This window comes from Pteropus medius, unplaced genomic scaffold, assembly GCF_902729225.1.
Source record: "Pteropus medius unplaced genomic scaffold, Ma_sr-lr_union100, whole genome shotgun sequence".
Lineage (NCBI taxonomy): Eukaryota > Metazoa > Chordata > Mammalia > Chiroptera > Pteropodidae > Pteropus > Pteropus medius.
The window spans coordinates 544,624-566,367 of NW_024344321.1; the positions used below are offsets into that span (position 1 = coordinate 544,624).

Sequence of the window (21,744 nt, forward strand, 5' to 3'; positions counted from 1 at the left end):
TCACCCAGCCAGTCAGCCACCTTCAGCCATTCCCCCCACCCCCACCCCTTAGTCCACCTATGGTCTCAGCCTCACCCAGTCCATCAGTTGTAATACTTACAGAATAAGAGGTCCAAATGGCGCTTGGGTAAGCAACTCTTCTCAATTATCTCTGGCCCCAGTCAACCCTTCTGGTAAAAAATGCAGAAGTAATAGAAGGAACAGGCTGAGCTACGATTCTCTGATTGCTCTGGAAGAAGGACAGGAGCTGGAAGATGAACACATCAGGGGGCAGGGATTCTTCTTGCCTGAAGCCAAAGACTGCCCACAGGTGAGAAGAGGCTGAACAGGTTTCTGGTTAAAGGCCAGTCTGGGAGGAGGGAATGTCCCCTGAATTTGAGAAGCTTCTGTGCTGAGGGGGTTGAATAGGAGGAAGGAAAGAGACATTGCTATCTGGTCTCCTCCTTTCTGGTGTCATAAGAACATTCAGTCCCACACTCCTTGCCAGAAGTCCCTAAATTCTTGGGCTTTAATGCTTTCTCTGGTCCGTGGGCCTTCTCCTACAAAGAGGTAAGAAGAAAAGCACTGTCATGTTTCTGAGGAACAAAGCGCTGCTTGTTCCTAACCCTTAGAGAGCAGAGCATCTGCCACACTCTTGTCCCACTCACAGGAGCCCAGGAGGCCAAGCACATGCAAGGACCTCCCACCAGAGTGCTGCACTGAGAATCCAAGACGTGGTCTTGCGGACCCCCCCAGTCCCTATCATTTACTTCACAACAATCACAATGACGCGGTCACACAACTCCCTCACCTGTAATTATCCTCAGGCCCTTTTGGAGTCCGAACGCACCTGGAAATTTTTGCATGCTGACCCTGAAGCCCCGAACTTGTCAGGTCATTAGACAGCATAGCCTTGACTTTGAGCGGGGTGTGGGCTATCTGAGCTCAATGAATCCGACTTTTGCTGCTGATGGTCATGTAGGGAAAGGGCTGGGCTCCCAACTTTCTTTTTCGTCAACCCCTGCCCCTTCATCACAAGCAAAGAGCCAGCTCCCTAGAGCCTGCCAGCCACAGTCCTTGACTTCCACAGGCTTCTCAGCCCAGTCTCCCTGCAGGTTGTGATCCAGGTTGTGGGCTTCCTCTCAGGAGAGCCTACCACAGTCTCCCTGGAGAGCTGGAGCGGGGGAGTCAGACTGCAGAAAGCTGAGTGCTCCAAGACCAACGTGTAAATCAGGAGGGGGTACGGAGAGGTGTACTGGTGTTCCTCATTCACAGCCCCCCTAACTTGCTCTTTCTGACAGCACAAATAAGTCCAACACTGAACTCGTCCTTCTCACAACTTGCTTCTCCTCTTGTGTTGTCTATCTCAACTTCCTCAGTTACCTACACAAGAAATCTGAGAGCGATCCTAGAGCCTGTCCTCTCCCTAATCCCGTCTGTGGGGAGGCAGCGTCTACATGGTAGATAAGAGCAGGCTTTTGAGTAAAACACACCAGAAATTGAATCCTAGCTCTGCTGTTTATAGGCTGTACACCATCAATCTAAGTTTACTAAAATACTATAAACTTTAATTTCTTCATCTGCCAATGAGAGTAATATTATATATACCTTGTGGCAGTATTAGAATTCATTAAAGTGTACGTCAAGTGCCTTTAGCCCAGTGCCTGGCACATGATGAAACTCAATATGAGCATGAGTCCATCAGTTATTCAGCCCTGGCAATCTTATCTAAACTTTTCCTAAACCCATCCCTTCCATTTCTTTTTCTTTCCCTGCTTAGGCTCTCCCCTTCCTGGACAACACACACTCCAATTCTGGTTAAGACTCTGTGCCTCAGAGGATATAAGACCTTCCATGACCTGTCCCCATCCAGCTGCAACTCTGTGTCTGTCTGCTTCCCCCATTGGGTGCCAACTCCACCTCACTGTCCTTGTTCATGTCATCACCTCCACCCTGAATCTGCCCTTCTCTTCTGCTCTCACCCCCATTAAGTCCATTGAGCTAGCTCAGTGGACTCAGTGGAGACTCAATGGAGACTCAGCCCAGAGATCCTGTATAAGAAGCTTCCGCTCGGATGGAAGTCCTCCCCAGGGAAGTGTGCACAGCCAAGCAAGTGAGAGTAAAGCCTGCACAGGCAGGTGGCTCATCTGTGTCCTTCAGGCTAGTCTACAAGCCAATACCGAGTGGGAGCTTGTGCAGGGTTGTGCCTGAGCCTAGCTGACTCAAGTCTTTGTTTTAAGGAAGTTTACTACTGTGTGGTCTCCACCTCAAAGCATATGCCACCTCTTCCCTATATGTTCAAGGCAGCAGCTTCCCTGAAAAGAAGAAGAGGCCCTTCATGCCTCTTGGTCTTCCTCTTCCTTCATTCACTACCCACCCACCACCACTCACCTCTGCACACACAATTACAGAAATGGAAGAGCACATTGTAAAGAGTTCAGGACTTGATATCGGATAACCTACTGAGTGTCTGTTTCTTCTATAAAATGGGATTAAAACCTTCCTTATCTCATGAGGCTATAAGAATAAAATGAGATGGTCAGCATGAAAGTGCCTTTTAACCATTAAATAATATATAAATGGATAACTGGGGATGGTCTTCCAGGTTCTACACCAACTCACTTTTTTCTCCCGATTCACCACAAAGCCTCTTTCATTCTCCCAATGAGCCAAGTGACCTTTTTCATCCCCACTCTGCCAATTAGAGCCCCCTCTAATACTTGACTTAAAATTCATCTTTGCAAAGCTTTCTGTTATTAGCCATACCTCATTTTGATTACTCTAAAATATATTATAAAAATTAATTTTTAAATATCATTGAAAAGCACTATGACAAATTTGGGGGGAAATACAAAAGTAAATAAGACAGTCCAGATTCAATTTACAATTCAGTAGGATGACACACCGTATGAACATATGTTACAAAGGCATGAACACAGGGCCAGGACAAGGGCTGACTGTGCCATGGGCCTTTGGTTTTCAAACTGCCATCCTGGTGGTCTGGTCTTTAAATTTCTATCCTAGAGGTGTTGATCCACAGGATTGCTTCTTCCATTCTGACATCCTTGCCATGGTTTCATCTGCTCCCTAAGCCTGAGATTCGTGGAATTGTTACCCCATTACAATGGACTTAACACAAAAAAAATTACCCTAGAGATGAAGAAACTAAGTTTTAGAGAGGGACAGCAGCTTGCTAAAGATCATAAATCTAATTCAGTGGTTCTCAAGGGTGGGGGGGGCGGCCACAATTTGGTCATATCTGGAGACATTTTTGGTTGTCACAACTAGAAGGTGCTACTGGCATCTAGTGGGTAGAGGCCAGGGATACTGCTAAACTTCCAACATTGCACAAGATGGCTCCCACAACAGGGAATCATCCACACGAAAAAGTAAATAGCGCTGAGACTGAGAAACACTGGTCCAATGAATCAGATTTCCAAACAAGTGTAGACTTACTTACACCTTATATATTAGAAAAGATTGGTAAATATCCAGGACTTAGAAACATGTTTGTTAGATTTTGCTTACAACGGTACTGGTTTTTCTATCAGCAAAAGGAGTACTGATAGTTCACCACTGAAACAATTTTGAGTTATTTTTTCCATAAAGGTGACCCTCTGCAGGTAGTTATCTATACATTCTCTCTCCTCCCCTCCCCAAGGGTAAGCTTTTCTAGAACAGCTGGCTAGAGTGCCAGGTGCATAGGTGATTTTCTATGATTGAGAGGAACCCTGAGACTTTTCCCCGAGTGAGCTCACCTCATCTCAGTGGCATCACTTTTTGCCCCATCCAACTCGAATTACTCAAACAGCATACTGTGTCGCGGATAGTTCCTGGACTGTCCTTGAACCCAAAGGATTGCTTCAGACATCTTAACTTCTCAGAGCTTCACCTCAAGCCCAGGGTTGAAGTCTAAGAACTGCATTGTCAGTTCCTCGATCTACTAACCAACACCATGGGTTGGTCATGGTCTCACCTGGGGCTGGGGTCATTCAGAGGCAGAGTGAATGCCTCTAAACCAGAAGCTGAATCAGTTAAGGTCACTTATCTGTAAGACACTATACTGTGTCCTATAGGAGGTACAAAAGAAGCGTAACAGATAGTCCTTGTCCTCTGAGAATTGACAGTCTAAATTGGAGGAAAATGATAAATATATATGAATAAATAACCAATGGTTTAAGGCAGAAAATCGTATGTCTTCAAGACAGCAAATGTAGGAATTTAGAGGTGAGAAAGATCCCTATGAATTGGGAGGATCAGAGCAAGTTTTGGCGGGTAGAAACCATCTTGGGACCTTGGGGATTAAGTGGAGATAAAGAGAATTATGAAAGGTATGTTTGAGAAAGAGAGACAACCAGCCTGGCTAAGGTTGAGGCACTCAGTGGAAGAAGAGTCAGAGATAAAGTTGGAAAGACATGTTAGTCAGATTGTGGCAGACCTTGAACATCAGGCTAAGGAATTTATATTTTATTCTGTTGATAACTGGAGAGCTGACATGGCTTATGAGACCTCTCATAAGGGAGGTCTCGGACCCAAAACAAGTTCCCCTCTCCTACATCCTAGCTTGCCTATAGACATTGGTCTCAGAGCCAAGGATTTCAACCTTCTGTCCGTGCTGCCTCCAGACCCACAGCTGCTCTAGAAAAGGTCATGAGAATTCAAAGACCCAAAGCAAGTTCCACATCTGACCCCAATTTGCTGTTTGTTTCACTTTCCCCATTCGACAAAAATGAGCCCATTACCTTTATTTATCCTAGGAGCTACAAAATTAGGACAACAGAGCTCATATCTGCTCCTGTTTGGAGGGAAACTCTCATGGGCTTTCCATTGGTATCCAGAGGCTGTGTGGAACTCCGGAAAAGAGACAGGCTGGGCTCTGAAGGGTGGGCACCAATCCAGGCCCAGCTCTCCTCTCTCCCAGCCCCCCTCATCCCCACTCAGCACAGGCTAGAGGAAGCAGCAGCTGTTGTCTTGTGGAGAAGACAGGCAGAGGTCCACCTGGCACTGCTAGGATTTTCACAACACCCGCCCCAATGAATTTAAACACACACGCACACACATACACACACGCACACACACGCACACACACCAGCGGCCTGGGAAGAAGTTGGGCCAAGAGCAATGACTGTGGCAATCTAATAATGAGAAGAAGGTTAGGGTAACGACCTCATATCCCTGGATAGAGGCTGCTTGTGTGAGGGGTTTTCTTCCCTCCCATCTTCTCTCCTATCATTTTGTCTTCTGCTCTCCTTTCTCTAAATTTTCTCTTCTCTCTTCCGCCAGAGTCCCACACCAGTCTTTGGCTTTCCGTCTGATTCCTTCTGTTCTCCCTAACCTTGTCTCCCCATCCCATTATCTTTTCCTATTGCCCCAAACATGTAAAAAAAAAAAATTTACCAAGAGCAAAATGAAGCACATCTTGGAAGCTGGATAATTTAAGCAAATAAATCAAATCGCCTGCCTTATTCAAATTGAGGCAAAGTAAGCGTTTTAGCTTGAATTGTGCAAGTGGTAGATTCAACGCCTCAAATTTTGCGTGCGAACCTAAACCTTTACTTTCCCTTTCCTTTGACCTGAGACAATAGGGCTGTGGATATTTTACTTTCACATAGCACTAAGGCAGCCATCTGGAGAACCCGGCCTAATGGAGTTGAAGAGCAAACTAGAAGAATTAAAATGACAGGAAAACACAAGAGTCAGTGCAAGTCGTGGTTTGGAAACATCTCACTCTAGAATAATGAGAAGTGAGAAGGAGTCTGGGCTAGGAATTCAAATGAGCTCTTGGCCTCCCACCCCTTCATCTAACCCCACCTCCAGTCTAGGGCTGGAGTGGCCTGTGCTGATCTGCATTCTATCCACAATCTGCTTTAAACCATGGATTTTATCTCCACACATTTGCATTCCTACAGCATGAGAGGCATAATTCTCCATCCAGAAGTTCAAACTGCAGAGATTCAGGCAGCTTAACAAAGCAGTGAATGCTGTTCCCACAGCCAAGGAAAGCCTCACTGAGGGTGAACCAGAAAAGCTGGAGGCCTGTGTGAACTTGCTCCTGGCTCTCTGTTGCCATCTAGTGGTGGTTCTCATCTCCAACACCACTTTTTTTCCAAAGATCCTTCACTTTGACCCACAACTGTGCTATCTACTAAACCAATGTCCTCTTGGCCTCAAAATAAACACCCAAATCTTCCTGACTGGAAACCCTAACTTCTGGGCAAGAACACAAACCTCATCATAAAGATAGTTTACATGGCCTCTCTACTGTTACTGTCTTCTCTATCTCCTCTGTAAGGTAAGCAATAAATCCTGGTGACAAGAAACCATACAAAGAAAATTTCCAGGCTATTCTATCCGAATCTCAAGTCAGAGAAAAAGCAATCCTTATCACCACAGTGACTGACTCTTCCCAGAATCATGAACCAGAGACTACGTAGGAGGAGATAAATGACAACTCTCCCTAAAATTTATTTTGGGTTGACACCTAGGTCAGGTGCTTTATTAGAGTCATTAAGATCATGTGGCCAGGGACTAAATCTCGTCTTTGAGTGTGAGGATTCAAGCTTCCTCATTGCCATACATGTTTAGGCAAGTACACTAGCTCTGTAGGTATTGGCTATTTGGGACCTATGAGTGGAGAGGTATGAACCTGATTCATTTCCTGTTCCAGGACTGCTCCCCAGCCCGCCCCCAAACAGAAGCAATATAGCGCAGGCCAGCTCTTAAGGAGTCAGGCAGACAGAAGAGGCCCTCAGAGAGCTGAGACCCAGCGGTGGAAGGCGCACCCTCAGTCCGCTGAGCAGGAGTGGGCATCGCAAGGACTCAGTGAGAGGTGAGGCGGGTGGCAGGACATGGATGATGAGATAGGACAGAGAAGAGATGGGTTCTGATCAATTAAGAGTACACCCAGGTGAGCGATAAGATGGACAAAGGAAGGGACTCAGTGTCGAGGGGATGAGGACAAACATAGGGGAGAGAGGAGAGTGATGCCGAGGGCATGGAGGCACGAAATGGGGATACGGAGGAGATGGTTATTGGGTCATGGAGTGGATGAGACACAGGGAAAGGGATAGGAACATAGGGACACAAACATGGGACCTGAAGGAGAGGAGATAGAACAGAGTGGGCAGCAAGAGTGACAGAATGAAAGAAGATGGGTATACAAGGTAAAGGAGATGGGACCTAAGGCTAGGTGCTGGGGTCACCGTGGATATGGCACAAGATGGGGAGGAAGGAATGAGACCCAGGGTGAAAGAGGGGAGGGAGGTGGTGGTTAGCTAGAAGGAGCAGGGATAGGAAGGCTCATTTCTCAACTGAACACCACCTGCTCTCTGTCCCCAGTGATCCCAGCTCTTCATTCCTACTATTCCCCCTAAGAGAGATGGCGCCAGCCGGAACAGGATGCTACCCTCTGCTGCTGCTCCTGCTGTTGGGGCTGTGGATGGCCGAGGTCCCAGTCAGTGCCAAGCCCAAACACATGACCTCAGCTCAATGGTTTGAAACTCAGCATGTGCAACCCAGCCCCAAGGGCTGCAACGCAGCGATGGGCAACATCAACAAGCACACAAAACACTGCAAAAGATTCAACACTTTCCTGCATGAATCTTTCTCCAGTGTGGCTGCCACCTGTCAGACCTCCACCATAACTTGCAAGAATGGCCATAAAAACTGCCACCAGAGCAGAGGTCCTGTGTCCCTGACCACATGTGAGCTCACCTCAGGGAAGTACCCAAACTGCAGGTACAAAGAGAAGAAAATGCGTGCTTCCTACGTCATAGCCTGTGACCGTCGCCAGAAAGGGGACTCTGGAAAATTCCACCTGGTTCCTGTGCACTTGGACAAAGTCCGTTAGGTTTCTAGCTTTCCTTACTCTGGGGCTGTGCTTTAATTTCTCCTCCAGGCCTCTCCACCGCCCCTCTCTCCTCATATGCACAGAAGGTCCTCTTCCCTTCATCTCTTGGGGGCCTTCCTAGCTCAGGCTTTTTTGAATGGCTGAGGGGAAGCTGAGGTCGATACCTCAGTGGGCTAAGCTCCAGAAGAGATGGTCTTTCACTTTTTTGTTGCTCTTTTCCCAGAAACTTATCCCCACCAAGAAAGGGGCTACAGGGGTAGGGGCAGATTTGTACATCTTTCTGCTGCCCCATCTTATCATGGCAGCATGAGAGGAGGAAATAGATGTAAGAGAGTTTTGTGGGGTTTATGAACAGAGCTGTTCCTTTTCCTAAACTAGAAATCTTCCCCAACTCTGACGTGTTAGTGAGGTGGTCTCTGTGCAGAGAGGTGCTGGAATGAAAAGACAAAGTACCATTTCATATTTATATAGCATTTCATGCTTTCCATGGTGTAGCCACGAGTCCCTTGTGAAATAGATTTAAAGACACTTTCTTTAAGGATGAGGAAATTGAGATTTCATAAAGCTTAATTAATTAAAGAGCTTGTGAAGTTGGTTAGTAGCAGCACCTGGACTTGAACCTATGTCTCCTCATTCTACATATGGTGCACTTTCTACTTTACCACTGGGCAAAAGAAGGACAGACCTCTTCAGGGACGAGAGGAGAACTAGGTACGAGTTCACCCATGAAGAAATGTACCCTGTGAGTCCTGAAGAGCCAGTTACCCTGTGTTGACTGCAAAAAGGTCATTGCCTCTCTAGCCAAAATACTGTTTATAAGGTGCTTCAGGGATTTTAACTCATTCTCTCTTGCTTTCTCGTCTTTCTGCCTCTCTAACTGCCCCCCCCGCTTCTCCAGCCCCCTGCTTTTCCAACCTGGGTGGGACCTGGGCCTGGCTCTGGCTAGATCCCCTTGGCCTGAAGGCATAGGGTAAGGGGAGTGTCCCAGCTTTATCCTCCTGCTCCAGGTCACATTTCCCCTGACCTCAAGAGACTTCCTTGACCCAGAACCTGCTTGTCACAAGCAGGCTGGTGGGAGCTGCCAGAGCTTCCTTCCTCCTGATAGTCATCTCTTCTGCCTCGGTGCTTCCCTGACTCTCTACTCTGGCACTCTTCCCAGGCCATCGAGGTTGAGATATGGAAATGCCACCTCCTTGTTCCCCTGGGCCACAGATACCATTCTCCCTCCCTAGCAGCAGAGCTGGAGAAACTATGGCCATTTGTTGCCGTGGTCCTAATAGCCCCTCCCACATTGCCTGCCACTCTGACCCTCACCAGCCCCTTCCCATTTCCTTTATCTCAGTCCCAGACAAACTGCACCACGCCCCATCCCACACCAATCCCGCCTGCCCTTCCTTCAGCACCCAGCTAAATTGTTAGACCTTCCCTTCCCGGCTGGGGAGTCTACTCTCTGCCTATCCTGTCTAACAATTTTAGCTCTCTTTTACTTCTTACCAGAGTCAGAGGAAGCTTTGGAGCCAGATAGAATTGAGTGTAAATCTTGGCTCAGGAGTTGCCGGCTACGTGTCCTCCAGAAAACGACTAAACCTCTCTGTAGCTGTGCTTCCATATAGCAAAATGGGAGTAATACCACCTACCCAACAGGATTGTGGGGAGATTTAGAAATGACTTTTATGGAGCCTTAGTCAGCCCCAGGCACTGTCATTCAATAATAATGACAATTAGTAATAGCAGTGGCAGTAGTATTAGAGATATCCCTGTCCAGTCATATCCACCTTTGGCAAACATGCAGACCAATATACCCCACTTAGTTTGCTTTGAGGGCTTTCTTCTGCGACTACCTTGTTCATGAGTCAGTTAGAGGGCAAGTCTGCAGACAGAGAGTCCTATTGGGTGGGATGGGTGGTTTGAGATGACAGGTGAGAAGGTAAAGAAGGGATAATCAAAAGAAAGGAAAAGAGAACATTGAACAATTCAAGCAGAGTGTGGGGCCAATAAGTTGATAAGTCTTGAAAGTAGAGATGCACTAAATACATCATAGAGGCTTGAAATAAGAGGTACACAAATTATCTGTTGTGACCAAATGGCTGAGTGTAAAATCTATATCCTGTGGTCACTATGCTAGACACTTATCATTCTAAATAGATTTTCAAATGAGGTGCAAAATACTTGGGCATAGCTGACTTTTCTCTTCACTTTATTCTTTTTTCACAACTCTTTATACATTCTTTATTGATGATTTTCCTTATGTGATATTATGGTTTTGAAGACATTCTCCTCATAAAATTTTGAAGTGGCTAAAATTATGCTTTTGATGTATCCTCTCAAAATGAGAAGAATTTCCAAACAGGACTTTTTCTTGAAAGACTTCTGACCTAAATAGTATTAAATATCTAAAAATTAAACATAATCCAAAGTAATCTGTGGGGATAGAGGTAGAAACCACCTTGGAGAGTACTAACTGGCAAGGGGTGAGAGGTAAGTTGGACATGTTCTTTCTCGCCTGAAAATATTTACTTTGTGAAACTCTGAGCTGTATATAAGCGGTTTACTCACTGTATGTATACTCGCTGTATGTAAATTATATCTCAATAAAAAAATCCTCCTAAAAAGTATAGTTCTTTATTTATTTATTTTTATTTTTTTAATTGAAAAAATGATTTAAATTTTTTCCCTGTCTACTTCCCCCAAAAGTATAGTTCTTAAGGATTATTTTATTTAACATGACAAATACTAATATACTAATCAATTCTTCAAAGATTATGATATAATGAAATCATAGATAGAATTATAACATAATCTAATTTTTATTGTTCTGCCTTATACTATCTGTTAAACTAAATAGTGTTTCTACTATTTATTAAATTGTTACAAATACTTTGGGCTGAAAAAGCTTATAAAGTTCTTTCTAAAATTATCCTGCTAATATACACTCTCCTATTATTTATATTAATTGTCAACTAATTTTTCTATTTTTAACTATGTGAAAATTCTTAGTAATTGTTTCATGTATAACATAAGCTTTCATAACCACTAATTATTACAGCATTTATCTTAAAATAATAAATATACATTTATACTTCCGCTGGCTGATGGAATTTTAACATTTAAAAAGTTCTTAAAGAAAATTTCACTCCAAGTTTCACATAGAATGCTCACCACTATTTGAAAGTGATTCTTCAGATATTTAATAATAAATTGAAATGACCTGCTTTGTTCTCATTACTGATGCTTTCGCTGATTCAGTTTGACAGTTCCTTATTCTTTCACATGATCTTGATCACAGCCAAGTTTAGGGGTGCCGGGAATAATGTTAAAATAGGCATTTGGCTATTCAGCCTTCCAAAGGTCAAAGCTGAGGTCCAAAATGAATAACATGTTTGGGCTAATACCAAGTCAAGCTGAACTTGATCTATGCCTATTTGAAAGCTGAAAAATAGGAGAGGAGACTGATCAGTTATGAGATATTTCTGTTGCTGGGGGTGAGAGCTTGGAATGGGTAAGAGGGTGTCCAAGGAAGTATTGCCCAGCCTTGTGTAGATGACATTAAAGAACTGTTCCAATCTAGACCTAAGGAACAGAAATGGAATTAAAGAAATTAACCCAAGATCTGGAGCTGGAGTGAGTTAGCTTTCCTAGGAGTGAGACTGAGGTAGATTAGGCAGGAGACTTTTTTACTTGATGCTGGTTCCTCAACGTCTCCACACTCTGGAGTAAATGACCTGTAGATTCTATGAAGAGGGACAACTGAGTTCATGTGAGGAGAAAGGTCCTGATCTCAAGGGCAAAGTGTAGGAGGAAGGAAATACCCTTAATATCAGAATCCTTCTCCTCACATTGATTCAGTTGGCTCTCGTCATAGTGTCTATGGCTCTAGGGAATAATCCTAGAGCTATGACAGCAGAAAACATACCAGTAGCAGCAACATCCAGGAAGCCTTCTCTCTGAAGAGAGCCTTGGCGCATTTCATCACTTTTCTCCTCTGCTCTTGCATAACTGGAGCCCTCCAAAAGGGCTTCAAGATCCTCGCTGTTTTAAAGCCCTCCTCCTACCTCCATCCCACCATGGAGGGGTAGAAAGAGCAGTTACAGCTCTTAGTAGGATGTTTACCTGTGCAAGACTCCAAAGCCAGTAAGCTTGGAAGCATCCATGAAGCCACAGAGGCATGAGAAAACATGACTAAAGAGGTCTCATAGGAAGTCCACAGTTTACAAGAGGGGAGGAAAGGAAAGATGTCTATCCATACTGAAAATACATACCGTGCTAGAAAGTCTTCTACTCTTAGGGAGATGGGAATTTCCTCATCTATATAAAAGTAACCTAATTCATAGGAATAATATGGAGATTAAATATGACAATATATATACAGCACTTAGTACGGTGGCTTGCATGTAGAAAAAATTCGAGATCATTTATATTTATTACTGTGGTGTTAAGGGTTAAGTGGCCAAACCTGTGATGGATGGAGTAGGCCTGACTTTCGTGACAGAAGAAAAAAGGAATTTAAACAAAGGAGACCAAACTCCTCCTCAGCCTCCCCTTGCCAAAAAAAAAAAAAAGCTCCTAGCCAAGAGTAGATAAAGGCTCAAGGTCAGACAAAAAAAATTTTTTTTAATTATTTCTTAAAAGCAATTTATTTGAATTTTTCAGTATACTCCATCATATAGTTTTATTTTATATAAAAATAATGCTTTACTTCCTCTCCCTCTAAAATAGTTTTAGTAAAATTGGGAAAGAAGACATTTATCTTGTGGTCTGCATACTCTTGGCACACATCTGCATTCAGCCTAGGGCAGGAGTACACTGGCCTTGATGAGGTTTTCCTTAACTTTCTTTCCATGAGTCTATGTCTCTGACTAGTAATTCTCTTGAAGAATTGGGTGAGGAAGATTAGATAATCATGGGTCCAGGACAATAGGAAGGTCCTTTGCATGCTGAATCGGAGAGAGAGACAGAGACAGAGATAGGGAGAGAGACAGAGAAAGACGGGGAGGTGGGGTGGAGGAGAGAAAGAGAGAGAGAGAAGATAGACACAGAGCACTTGGAACAGTGATTGGAACATAGAAACCCAGCAAATGTTAGTTATGATTGTTTTCATCATGGTCATCATTGTCAACCCTGGGAGGTCCAAATGCTGCACACAGGCTTGTAGTGAGCTAAAGGCCACAAAACCCGTGTGAGGGGAGCCACATGCCTCACCTCTGGTTGGGGTGAAGACCACATCCTTTTCCTGAGGACAGATCCTGCCATCAAGAACAAAAGGAAACAATCCATCCACTGAGGCAAGATCACAGGGGTACCGGCTCCCTGAGAAAGCTCCAAAGAGCTACACGGTAAAAAAAAATTGACCGAGAAACAGAATCAGGTTGCCCAGGAGTGTGGCAACTGGATTTCACGGGACAGGGCTGCAAGGCTCAGAGTTCAGAAACCAGGATCCAGGGTATCCCATAACTATGGGCCTTCAGAGCCAGGGACCCCTCTTGGAGAGATTCCCTGTGGAAGCTTCTGACAAGGCTCCTGCCTCAATTTGAGACCGATCCAGTTCCCCTGCCCTAGTTGTTGACTCATTGCCAACACCACAATCCCAGCAAATAGACCAAGGAGGACTTTCACAGAAGCTGGGGCAAGGTAGCCCTGTTGTTCTCCACAGCTGCTCAGAAGTAGGATGCTGCCTTGTGGCCCTCTCATCCTTTTATCCCTCTGGGCTTTGTCGGCCTGAGCTCACTTCTACCCAGCTTCCTAGACTTTCATTCTGTTTGCACTATTCCCTTCTTCTCCCTCTTCTCTCTCTCCCACGGATATTGCTATATACACTCACAAGTAACTGGGGATCTAAATATTCACAATCTCGGTCTCATTTTCCAATAATGTTTCACAGCCAGAGCTAGTCAAATGCCCAGATGTCAGAGTAATCCATTATTAGGAGTTAAGTGCTCCTTCCAGCCACCTGTCCTGGCCCCACATGGTCCACCATGGAGGTATAAGCTGTTTGGCAGAAAGTTAGCAAAAAATTTTTTGTGCTGTGCCTAGAGAAAGAGTACTATCAACAGCCACTTGCCTCCTGAAGCCAATGTTATACCTTCATTCGCCTTGTCTCTGGGTGCATTTTACTTCAAGGCTTCTACATCCCAGCTCGGCTCAGCCTTGGTACCTGGGAGAAGCAGCACCAGCAACAGTTCTCACACCCTGTCATGAGCGCCTTATCAGAGCAGTGTAGCTTCCAGCTGGTCGGTCACAGCTGCACCTGTCCTCATACGAACCTCTGATCCATCATTGCCCTCTACTGATCCATCATTGCCCTCTACTGAGGGACCAGGAACCTGTCTGGACAATCTCATACAGCAGCAGTCCCCAACCTTTTTGGCACCAGGGACCACTGCTCTCATGAGAATCTAAGGCCTGATGATCTGAGGTGCAGCTGAGGTGGTGACGCTAGCGTAGGGGAGCAGCTGCAAATACAGATGAAGCTGCACTAGCTTGCCCACTGCTCTCCTCCTGTCGTGCAGCCTGGTTCTTAACAGACCACGGACCAGTTCCAGCCGGAGGGTTAGAGACCCCTGTTATACAGAACACAAGCCAAGGTTCAGAACATTTTCCCCTTAGCCACTCCTGGTCATTTGCAGTGGCCCTGGCCCCTTCTGCACTGGCCCGCTCCTCTAGAACCCCCTTCTTCCTGAAGAGTCTGCCTCTCACCACCAGGAGGCTATTTGCAGTTTGAAGCCTGACACCTACACTGAGAGTGGCACTGGTAGTTCAAAGACTACCTCTTGGTGCTGCTGGACTTCAGGCCAGCAACCCAAATGGAATTTTGTGGCACTCTCACCCACCTTTCATGAAAAAAAACTGCTCCTTAGGAGATCAATGCTTATTCTCTACCACCCCTCTTTTGAGCTACCTTTGGGGTCTTCCTGTAGGTCCTTTCCTCACGTTCCAGTCTGGCTACTAGCACTTTGATGTTTCTTCTTATTTCATAGAGTGTTAGAACCAGGGGGCATTTTAGAAATTACTACACTGAAACTCTTCATGTTACAAATGATGAGGAGACTGAGAGAAGATTCACTTCAACACAGTCACCGAGTATCCTCGTGAGCTATCAGTGTGCCTGGCACTATGGAGAAAGAGAAGCATGAAAGGACCGGACTCCTGCTTGACCTGTGAGTTTACTGTCTAGTTGGGAAAACTAGATACACATGTAAGAGCTAAATAACAAGAGCCCAAATAAGTGGCACCCGGAGTTAATGCTAAAGAACGTTATGTTCCAGAAGGATTAGCCTGAGGTCGAGTTATATAGGAAGCTTTATGCATGGGACCATGATCAAGATGATATGATACAGCTAACCTCTGACGGGTCGATAATATTTGAGGGAGGGCTCCCAGGTAAGAGGAAAAAAAAGAAGTCAAGTTGGAGGGAGTAAAGCACGTCTAGGAGACAAAAGGAAGACTAGCCTATTAAAACAGAATTTGGACACAAAGTGACTCAGCCCATAAGCAGGAAAGCAGTGTGGCACAGAGGGACAACACAGTTTTAGAGCCAGACTTCATTTTCAGTCCTGGCCCTGCCACTTACTAAATCTTAACCTCTCCGAGTCTATTTTCTTTTCTGTAAAATGGGGATAATAACATGGAACACATACTATTGTTTTGTATATAAAATCATATAGAAAGCATAACACCTTGACACACAGTAAGCATCTTTTTAAGTGATAGCTATCAACTAGCACTGTGCTAAGCACATATTAGATGTTCATAAATGGCGGTTAGTAATATTCCTGTCCTCCTGTTGCTGATGTACAACCCTGTGCTGACCTGACCGTTAAGGAGTGTGATTTGTATTACCCTGGCTGCCTTTAATAAAGCAGAATAAATATTACACTCAAGGCAACTGGCCCTAGAATGTCTAGGGCCATATTTAATGCCACCAGACCATACCAGGCTCTATAATATTTCATCACACCACATCGAATATATCAAATATATATTCCTCATTCAATATCATTCTTACAGAAATGTATCTGAAGAGATTTTAATAAGTTTTACTTCTGAAATTACTTGACTACAGGGAATTTGTAATTGGCATTGTTCCTTCTACAATCGTGGTACTTGAGAATTGCTGTAAAATGAGAAAATCTAACCTAAGATTGTTTTCCAATGTAATCAACTCTTTATACATGCCAAATTTCAAAACAAATGAAATCGGCTTTATGTTACTGTGGTAGCAAGTAAGTAAATATTTTAAATTTGATTTCGCAGTTGACTTCTCCTGTATTGGAGCTAATATACTTGTTTCTCCAGTCTCAAATATCGTAGGCCCTTGAAAACTTCCCAGACGATAGGCACTGGGCCTCTAGTGCTTAATAGATAACACAGCCTTGAGACGGTAGCAGTTGGGAAAATTTGTGACGTGTGACCCAGATCAAGTACACAATCAAAGGAACCCCTTCCCCAGGCCTCCTTGAGTGGGGCTAGCCAGGTGCAGGGTCAGCACCTACTTGAGGGAAAGCATGTTTGCAACTTAATTTGATTCAGAGCTTGCAAAGTTTGTGGTCTATCATCTCGGTCGGCATGAAATGTTTCTGTCAGCCCTTGACTCCTGCTGCCATTCCCACCCTCTCACTCCAAAGCCAGAAGCTTGGGTCTGCAACTGTTAATGAATAATCGCTTAGTAATTCTTCCATCCCAGAAGGCCTGTAAAAGAGAAATGACTTCCTGGATAGATAAATACATACATATATTTGCTCCCTGGGGCCCAAGTCAACTGCTTGCTGGAGAATGTTCTCCTGGGTTCAAGAATCAATGTTTTATCAGCTTTGTGGGAGGAGTACATGAAAGGAGACCCACCATAGAAAAGGTGAGCTCCACCAGTGACCCAGGCTCCACCTTAGAGGCAGAGGGACAAACGTCTCAGAAGATTCCTATCTGGCAATGCAGATCCTAGTTGCCTAAGTGATTTTAGCCACTATGAGGAGCATTTTATCAAAAGGCAGTGAAGTCACACAGATCACAGAGGCGGAGATATTGGGTGGCATCCAACACACCGACACAGATCTAAGAGGCTGTACCCAGAGCAAGTTCCCCAACTTAAGTCATTTGCTTCCTCCTCTGACAACTGTTGCAATATCCACTTACTGCCACTAATTCATAATTTACTCCATATGTATGTGCTCATTTAATTCAAATAATACTTTGAAAACAAAACTGTGTAACACCATATTTCACAGAATGAGTACTACCTAATAAATAATAGTAAAAATAAATATAATGACTGTCACCTACTGTTTAAAAATTCTATCGAGAGATTATTCTTAGCTGAAGACTCAGCCTGAGGTCTGTCGAAAAGAAGAGAGAAACAAAGAATTGACCTTCTTTCTGTAAAAGTAGACTTTTCTCTAAATGTTATCAGTAGGATTAGAAAAGAATTATTGAAGGCAATGTTTATGCACCACTTAAACCGCAAACAGAGAAACACTCGTTATGGTCTGCCTCTGGAAAACACTTTCTCCTTCTTTTTCCAGCCTGGCACTAGACCAAAGGGGTAGATTGAAAGTCAAGGAGCTCCTGGCCCCAGCTCTGCCACTCATTTGGTGGACTCGAGAAGGACACTGCTCTTTCGAGACTTCCAGCTCCTTCATCTGTAAAATAGGGAGGTTATTGAGATGACCTCTAAGGACTCTTCCAGTTCTGACCCTCTGTCATTCCAAAACTTTCTCCAACAGGGAAAACCATTGGCCATGGAAGGAACCTAACTCACTATGACGTTTTGCTTGCTGGAACAGTGATTCCGTTACTGAGAATGAGAAACTGGGCTTCAGAACAGAAGGGAATCAGCCTGACTCCACAACCTTAATATTGTCTCTTTCAGGAATGCTTGAGTTAGCCTAGGAGAGTGAGTTATGGACCCATGGCTTATTTTTCTTCCAAGATTAGCTTCCTTTTGTAGTCTGACTTCTCAGAGTTTCACACAAGAAACATGGGCAGGTGGAGAGAATCGGAGCTTTGGAAACCAAGAGGCATTGATTAAAATCTTGTGTTTGACACTCTCTAGCTGTGTAACGATGGGCAATTTCCTTAACTTTTCTGAGTCTCAGTTGGCTCATATATAAAGAAAAGTAATCATACTCACTTCATAAAACTCTTTTGAAGGATAAACAATATAAGTATTTATTGGGGGCATAAAAAAGTACATGATCTGCTGGGACTGAACAATAAAATGCCAATGGTGTTCTTAAATATTCAAGGCTGCAGGAGCCCTGCAATGATTGACTTAGGGTACGAAATTCTTAGAAGGGCTAGCAGGGCCCTCCATTTGGTGATCTACTCACCCACCTACCTCTTCCTCTGTGGCATTGTCCCCCTTAGGCAACTGCCAGAGCAGGATTCTGTCTCCTGCTGCTGCTCCTGCTGCCTGCCTCTAGGTGGCCTAGGTCCCATTCAGTGCCAAGCCCAAACACATGACCTCAGCACAGGGGTTTGAAACTCAAACAAGCAGCCCAGCCCCCAGGATGCAACATGGCAACAGGCAATGCCAACAAGTATACAAAACACTGCAAAGACCTCAACACTTTTCTGCATAAATCCTTCTACAATATGGCCGCCACCTGCCAGACCCCCACCACAGCCTACAAGAACAGCCATAAAAGCTGTCACTTGAGCCAGAAGCCCATGTCCCTGAACATGGAGAAGCACCCAGACTGCAGGTGTAAAAAAGCAACCAGATGCTCCTTACATCATGGCCTGGGACCCTCCACAACAGAAGGATGACCTAAGGTACCTGCTGGTTCCTGTACTCTTGATGTCTAAAGTCAGGTGTTGCCCTCACTCCAAGCTCTGCAGACTCCTGAAGCTGCTGTGTCCTCCCCTTCCTTGAATTCTCTACTAATCCTTATCTTCTTTGCAAATACCACTTCTCTCCTGCATATCTAAATTCGCATACTCTTAATTCCAGAGAGGGTTTTATGGATGCTTGAAATGATGAGGGAAGAGAGGTGATTCTCTTTAACATTTTCATTGCTGAATACATTGCTTTCTGAATATGTAATATCATGTGGCCCTTCAAGCACTAAGGCAAGGGTGGGTCCAGGTTTTGTGGCGCCTATGGCATATAATATTTTAGAGACTGTCTTAAAGAAGGAAAATATAAAATTACAAATGCAAACTAAGGTCAAGGCCTTAGAAGGGCTGTGGTTAGACAATTCGGAGGGATCTTAGGTGGGGGAGATTATCTAAGGAAGGAGGGCAGAAGAATCTGAGCTGGGTTCGCTAAGTCAGACAAAGGAATGTGTCTTATTTTGCTTCAGTAAAAGACTGCTCTTCCTGATTGAGTGTGTGTTACTGTCTGGGGCGTGGTGGGGGTGGGGGACTCGAAGTATGGAGGTTCAAAAATCCCTTCCTATCTCTGTGAGGCATCAACTTCACTTGCTTGGCAGACAGGAGGGAGGGCAGCACCCCGAGCAGGCTCGGCTTGGAGGAGCAGCCTGGACTCTGCCATCCACCCTCTTGAGAACTGCCAGGTGGTCCCATTCCTCATGATGAGGAGGAAGAGCAGGCCTGGGATGCCAGTCAGATCTAAGGCCTAACCCCCTTGCTTGTGCTCGAGTGCTCGAGCTGATCTTATGCCTCACGGATATGACCCAGAGCAAGAACCCCAGATTTCTCAAGTGAATTTCTCTCCCTTGAGAATTTCAGAATCAGAACCTTCCAAGAATCTTGATCTGGTCCTAATGAGGGCTTCTCTAACTGTAGCAAAGAAACAGTTTTACATGCAGTCTGCTACAGATCAATAATTTCATAAAATACAATGAAATAAATTACTAGGAAAATGAAATAGAACATGCAGATACAGAAAACACAAGGCCAAATTTGGGGTTATTAAATTCAATTAACATAAAATTACTCTATCAAATTGGCATAAAAGTTTCTCAATGCTTCCTCTCAATTTCTATACCTATCTGGATAGATACTCACACAAAGAAAAATATACACATATTATACACACACACCCACATAAATGCCAACATAAGACATACACACCCATACTCATAAACATACATACTCAGGAACATGTACTCACACATGTGTACTCGTGTGCACAACAAACACACATACACATAGGCACACATTCAACAATAAGGCAGCCCCTCTCCTTCCCTCTATCAACTCTGCTTCCTCCACACACTGCCCTTTCCATATTTAGAAAGATTTTCCTACAAAGACTAGGGCTTAGAATAAGGAAAGGATGATTGGTGAAAAGTGATCTGATAGAGCAAGCAGAGAATCCAAAAATTCTGACTCCCAATCCCCTTCCCTGCTTTTTAGAAAAAGAGATCTAAGGCAGAGCTCTCTGCTCCCTGCCACATGCACACTATCCACCCCAGTCATAGCTTCCCACAGCATCCAGGCAGCCCGGCAATACCATGATCTGCCCACCACTCTCACTGCTATCTTGCCCACTCCTGTGCTTCTGATCAAGGAAGACAGACTGGAAAAGAAAAAAACAACATTCTTCTACCCCTCTGGCTTCACTCTAGTGTCATGGGCAGGCTCCACTTCCTCTGTCTGCACCTTAAATGATGGTGTTTCTCAGGATCCTATTTTTAGGTCCTATTCTTAGCCCACACTGCACTCTCTTGAGTGACTTGGTACGCTTCCACGGCTTCAACCACCACTTATTTGCTCCCAAAAGCATATCTCCAGGCCCAATTTCCCAAATTCCAGGCACACATCTCCATTTATCTACCGTTACTAGTCCCCTCAGTGTCCCACAGGTACCTTAATGAAAACCACTCGTCTTCCAGGCTTCCAAACTTGCCCCTGATCCTGCCGTCTCAGTCTTGGTGAGTGGAGCATCATACCCAATCATTCAAGGTCCTAATCTAAGTGACACCTGTGTCAACTCATTCGTTTTTGTTTGTTTAATTCTCCATAATCACCCATCTATTCCAAGTACTGACTAGAGAGTACAAAAGTTCTTGGGTTTTCTTTTTTCCATGTCACTGGGTTTCTAACATGTGCTGCCATTTAAAGCTAAACAAACACACCCAAATTGTTATAATCAATGATTCACTATCTAGCTTCAGAGGCAGGTAAAAATAATACCTTTGAAACATATCAAACAATAATAGACATGTCTAATGAATCAAATGGATTCTGTAACATTTTTCTCCCACCTCTTCCTGGATTTCATTCATCCTAGTCCAAAACTTGTTTATCTCTTACATGTTAATCTTCCTGTTATATGTCTCTGGTGTAACATTAGGTCTGTGACCAGAGTTAGGCAACACCAGGAGAAATTCAGTCATTCAGTATCTGAAAGAAGTTGTGGACTCAGAAGCTGGAAAGAGTATGGAAAGAATTCAGAATAGAATGAATCTTTAAATAGGTTAATTATATCCAAACAAGTGGTAGAGCAACCTGGGTAGGAGTTTCTGACTTCCGTGTGTAGGTTGAAGAATTAGACAAAGTGTAACTTGAATCTAGGGGCTTTGACTGTGAAACTGACTCTTTCACAGAGTAATGACACGGCATCCATAAAACAGGGCTCAGTGGGGCAGTTGGGGGCCTGAGAAGAGCTGCATGAAAGCCTTGGAACAATTCTCTGCTGATTACGCTCTCTGGGCCACTGAGGACCTGTTTCCAAAAGAGTCACTTGGGAAGGGCACCCCAACCATTTAGGACGACATAATTATTTCTTAGTGGGTAAGTTTGTTTTAATATCTAGAGAGTTTTAAATTAAGGATAGAAATATTTAAGAGAATCAAACACATAGCATCAATATGTTTGTATTAAGAAATTTGTGCATATTTGGTATTTTAGGTATTTTCAGGGTTTAAGAGAATTGAGTCTATTACAGTAACAAATTGGCCTTGCAATTCTAATTTAAAAGGTATAATTGGTTTAAACGTGTGATTTGAAATAGAACT

General features: G+C 44.2%; 2 protein-coding genes across 2 annotated transcripts in view; one reads left to right on the forward strand and one right to left on the reverse strand.

Moving 5' to 3' along the window:
* RNASE13 (ribonuclease A family member 13 (inactive)) overlaps positions 1-21,744 on the reverse strand; it is a 31,654-nt gene that overhangs the window by 1,631 nt on the left and 8,279 nt on the right. Inside the window, exon 2 of the mRNA XM_039869858.1 lies at positions 101-539. The gene's annotated coding sequence lies outside the window, so the exon portion shown is untranslated. The remainder of the gene's footprint in view (positions 1-100; positions 540-21,744) is intronic.
* On the forward strand, positions 6,601-7,895 carry LOC120608078 (ribonuclease 7-like). The gene is made up of 2 exons (XM_039869856.1): positions 6,601-6,808; positions 7,318-7,895. The coding sequence occupies exon 2, from the start codon at positions 7,358-7,360 to the stop codon at positions 7,826-7,828; it is 471 nt and encodes a 156-aa protein (XP_039725790.1). The 5' UTR covers positions 6,601-6,808; positions 7,318-7,357; the 3' UTR covers positions 7,829-7,895.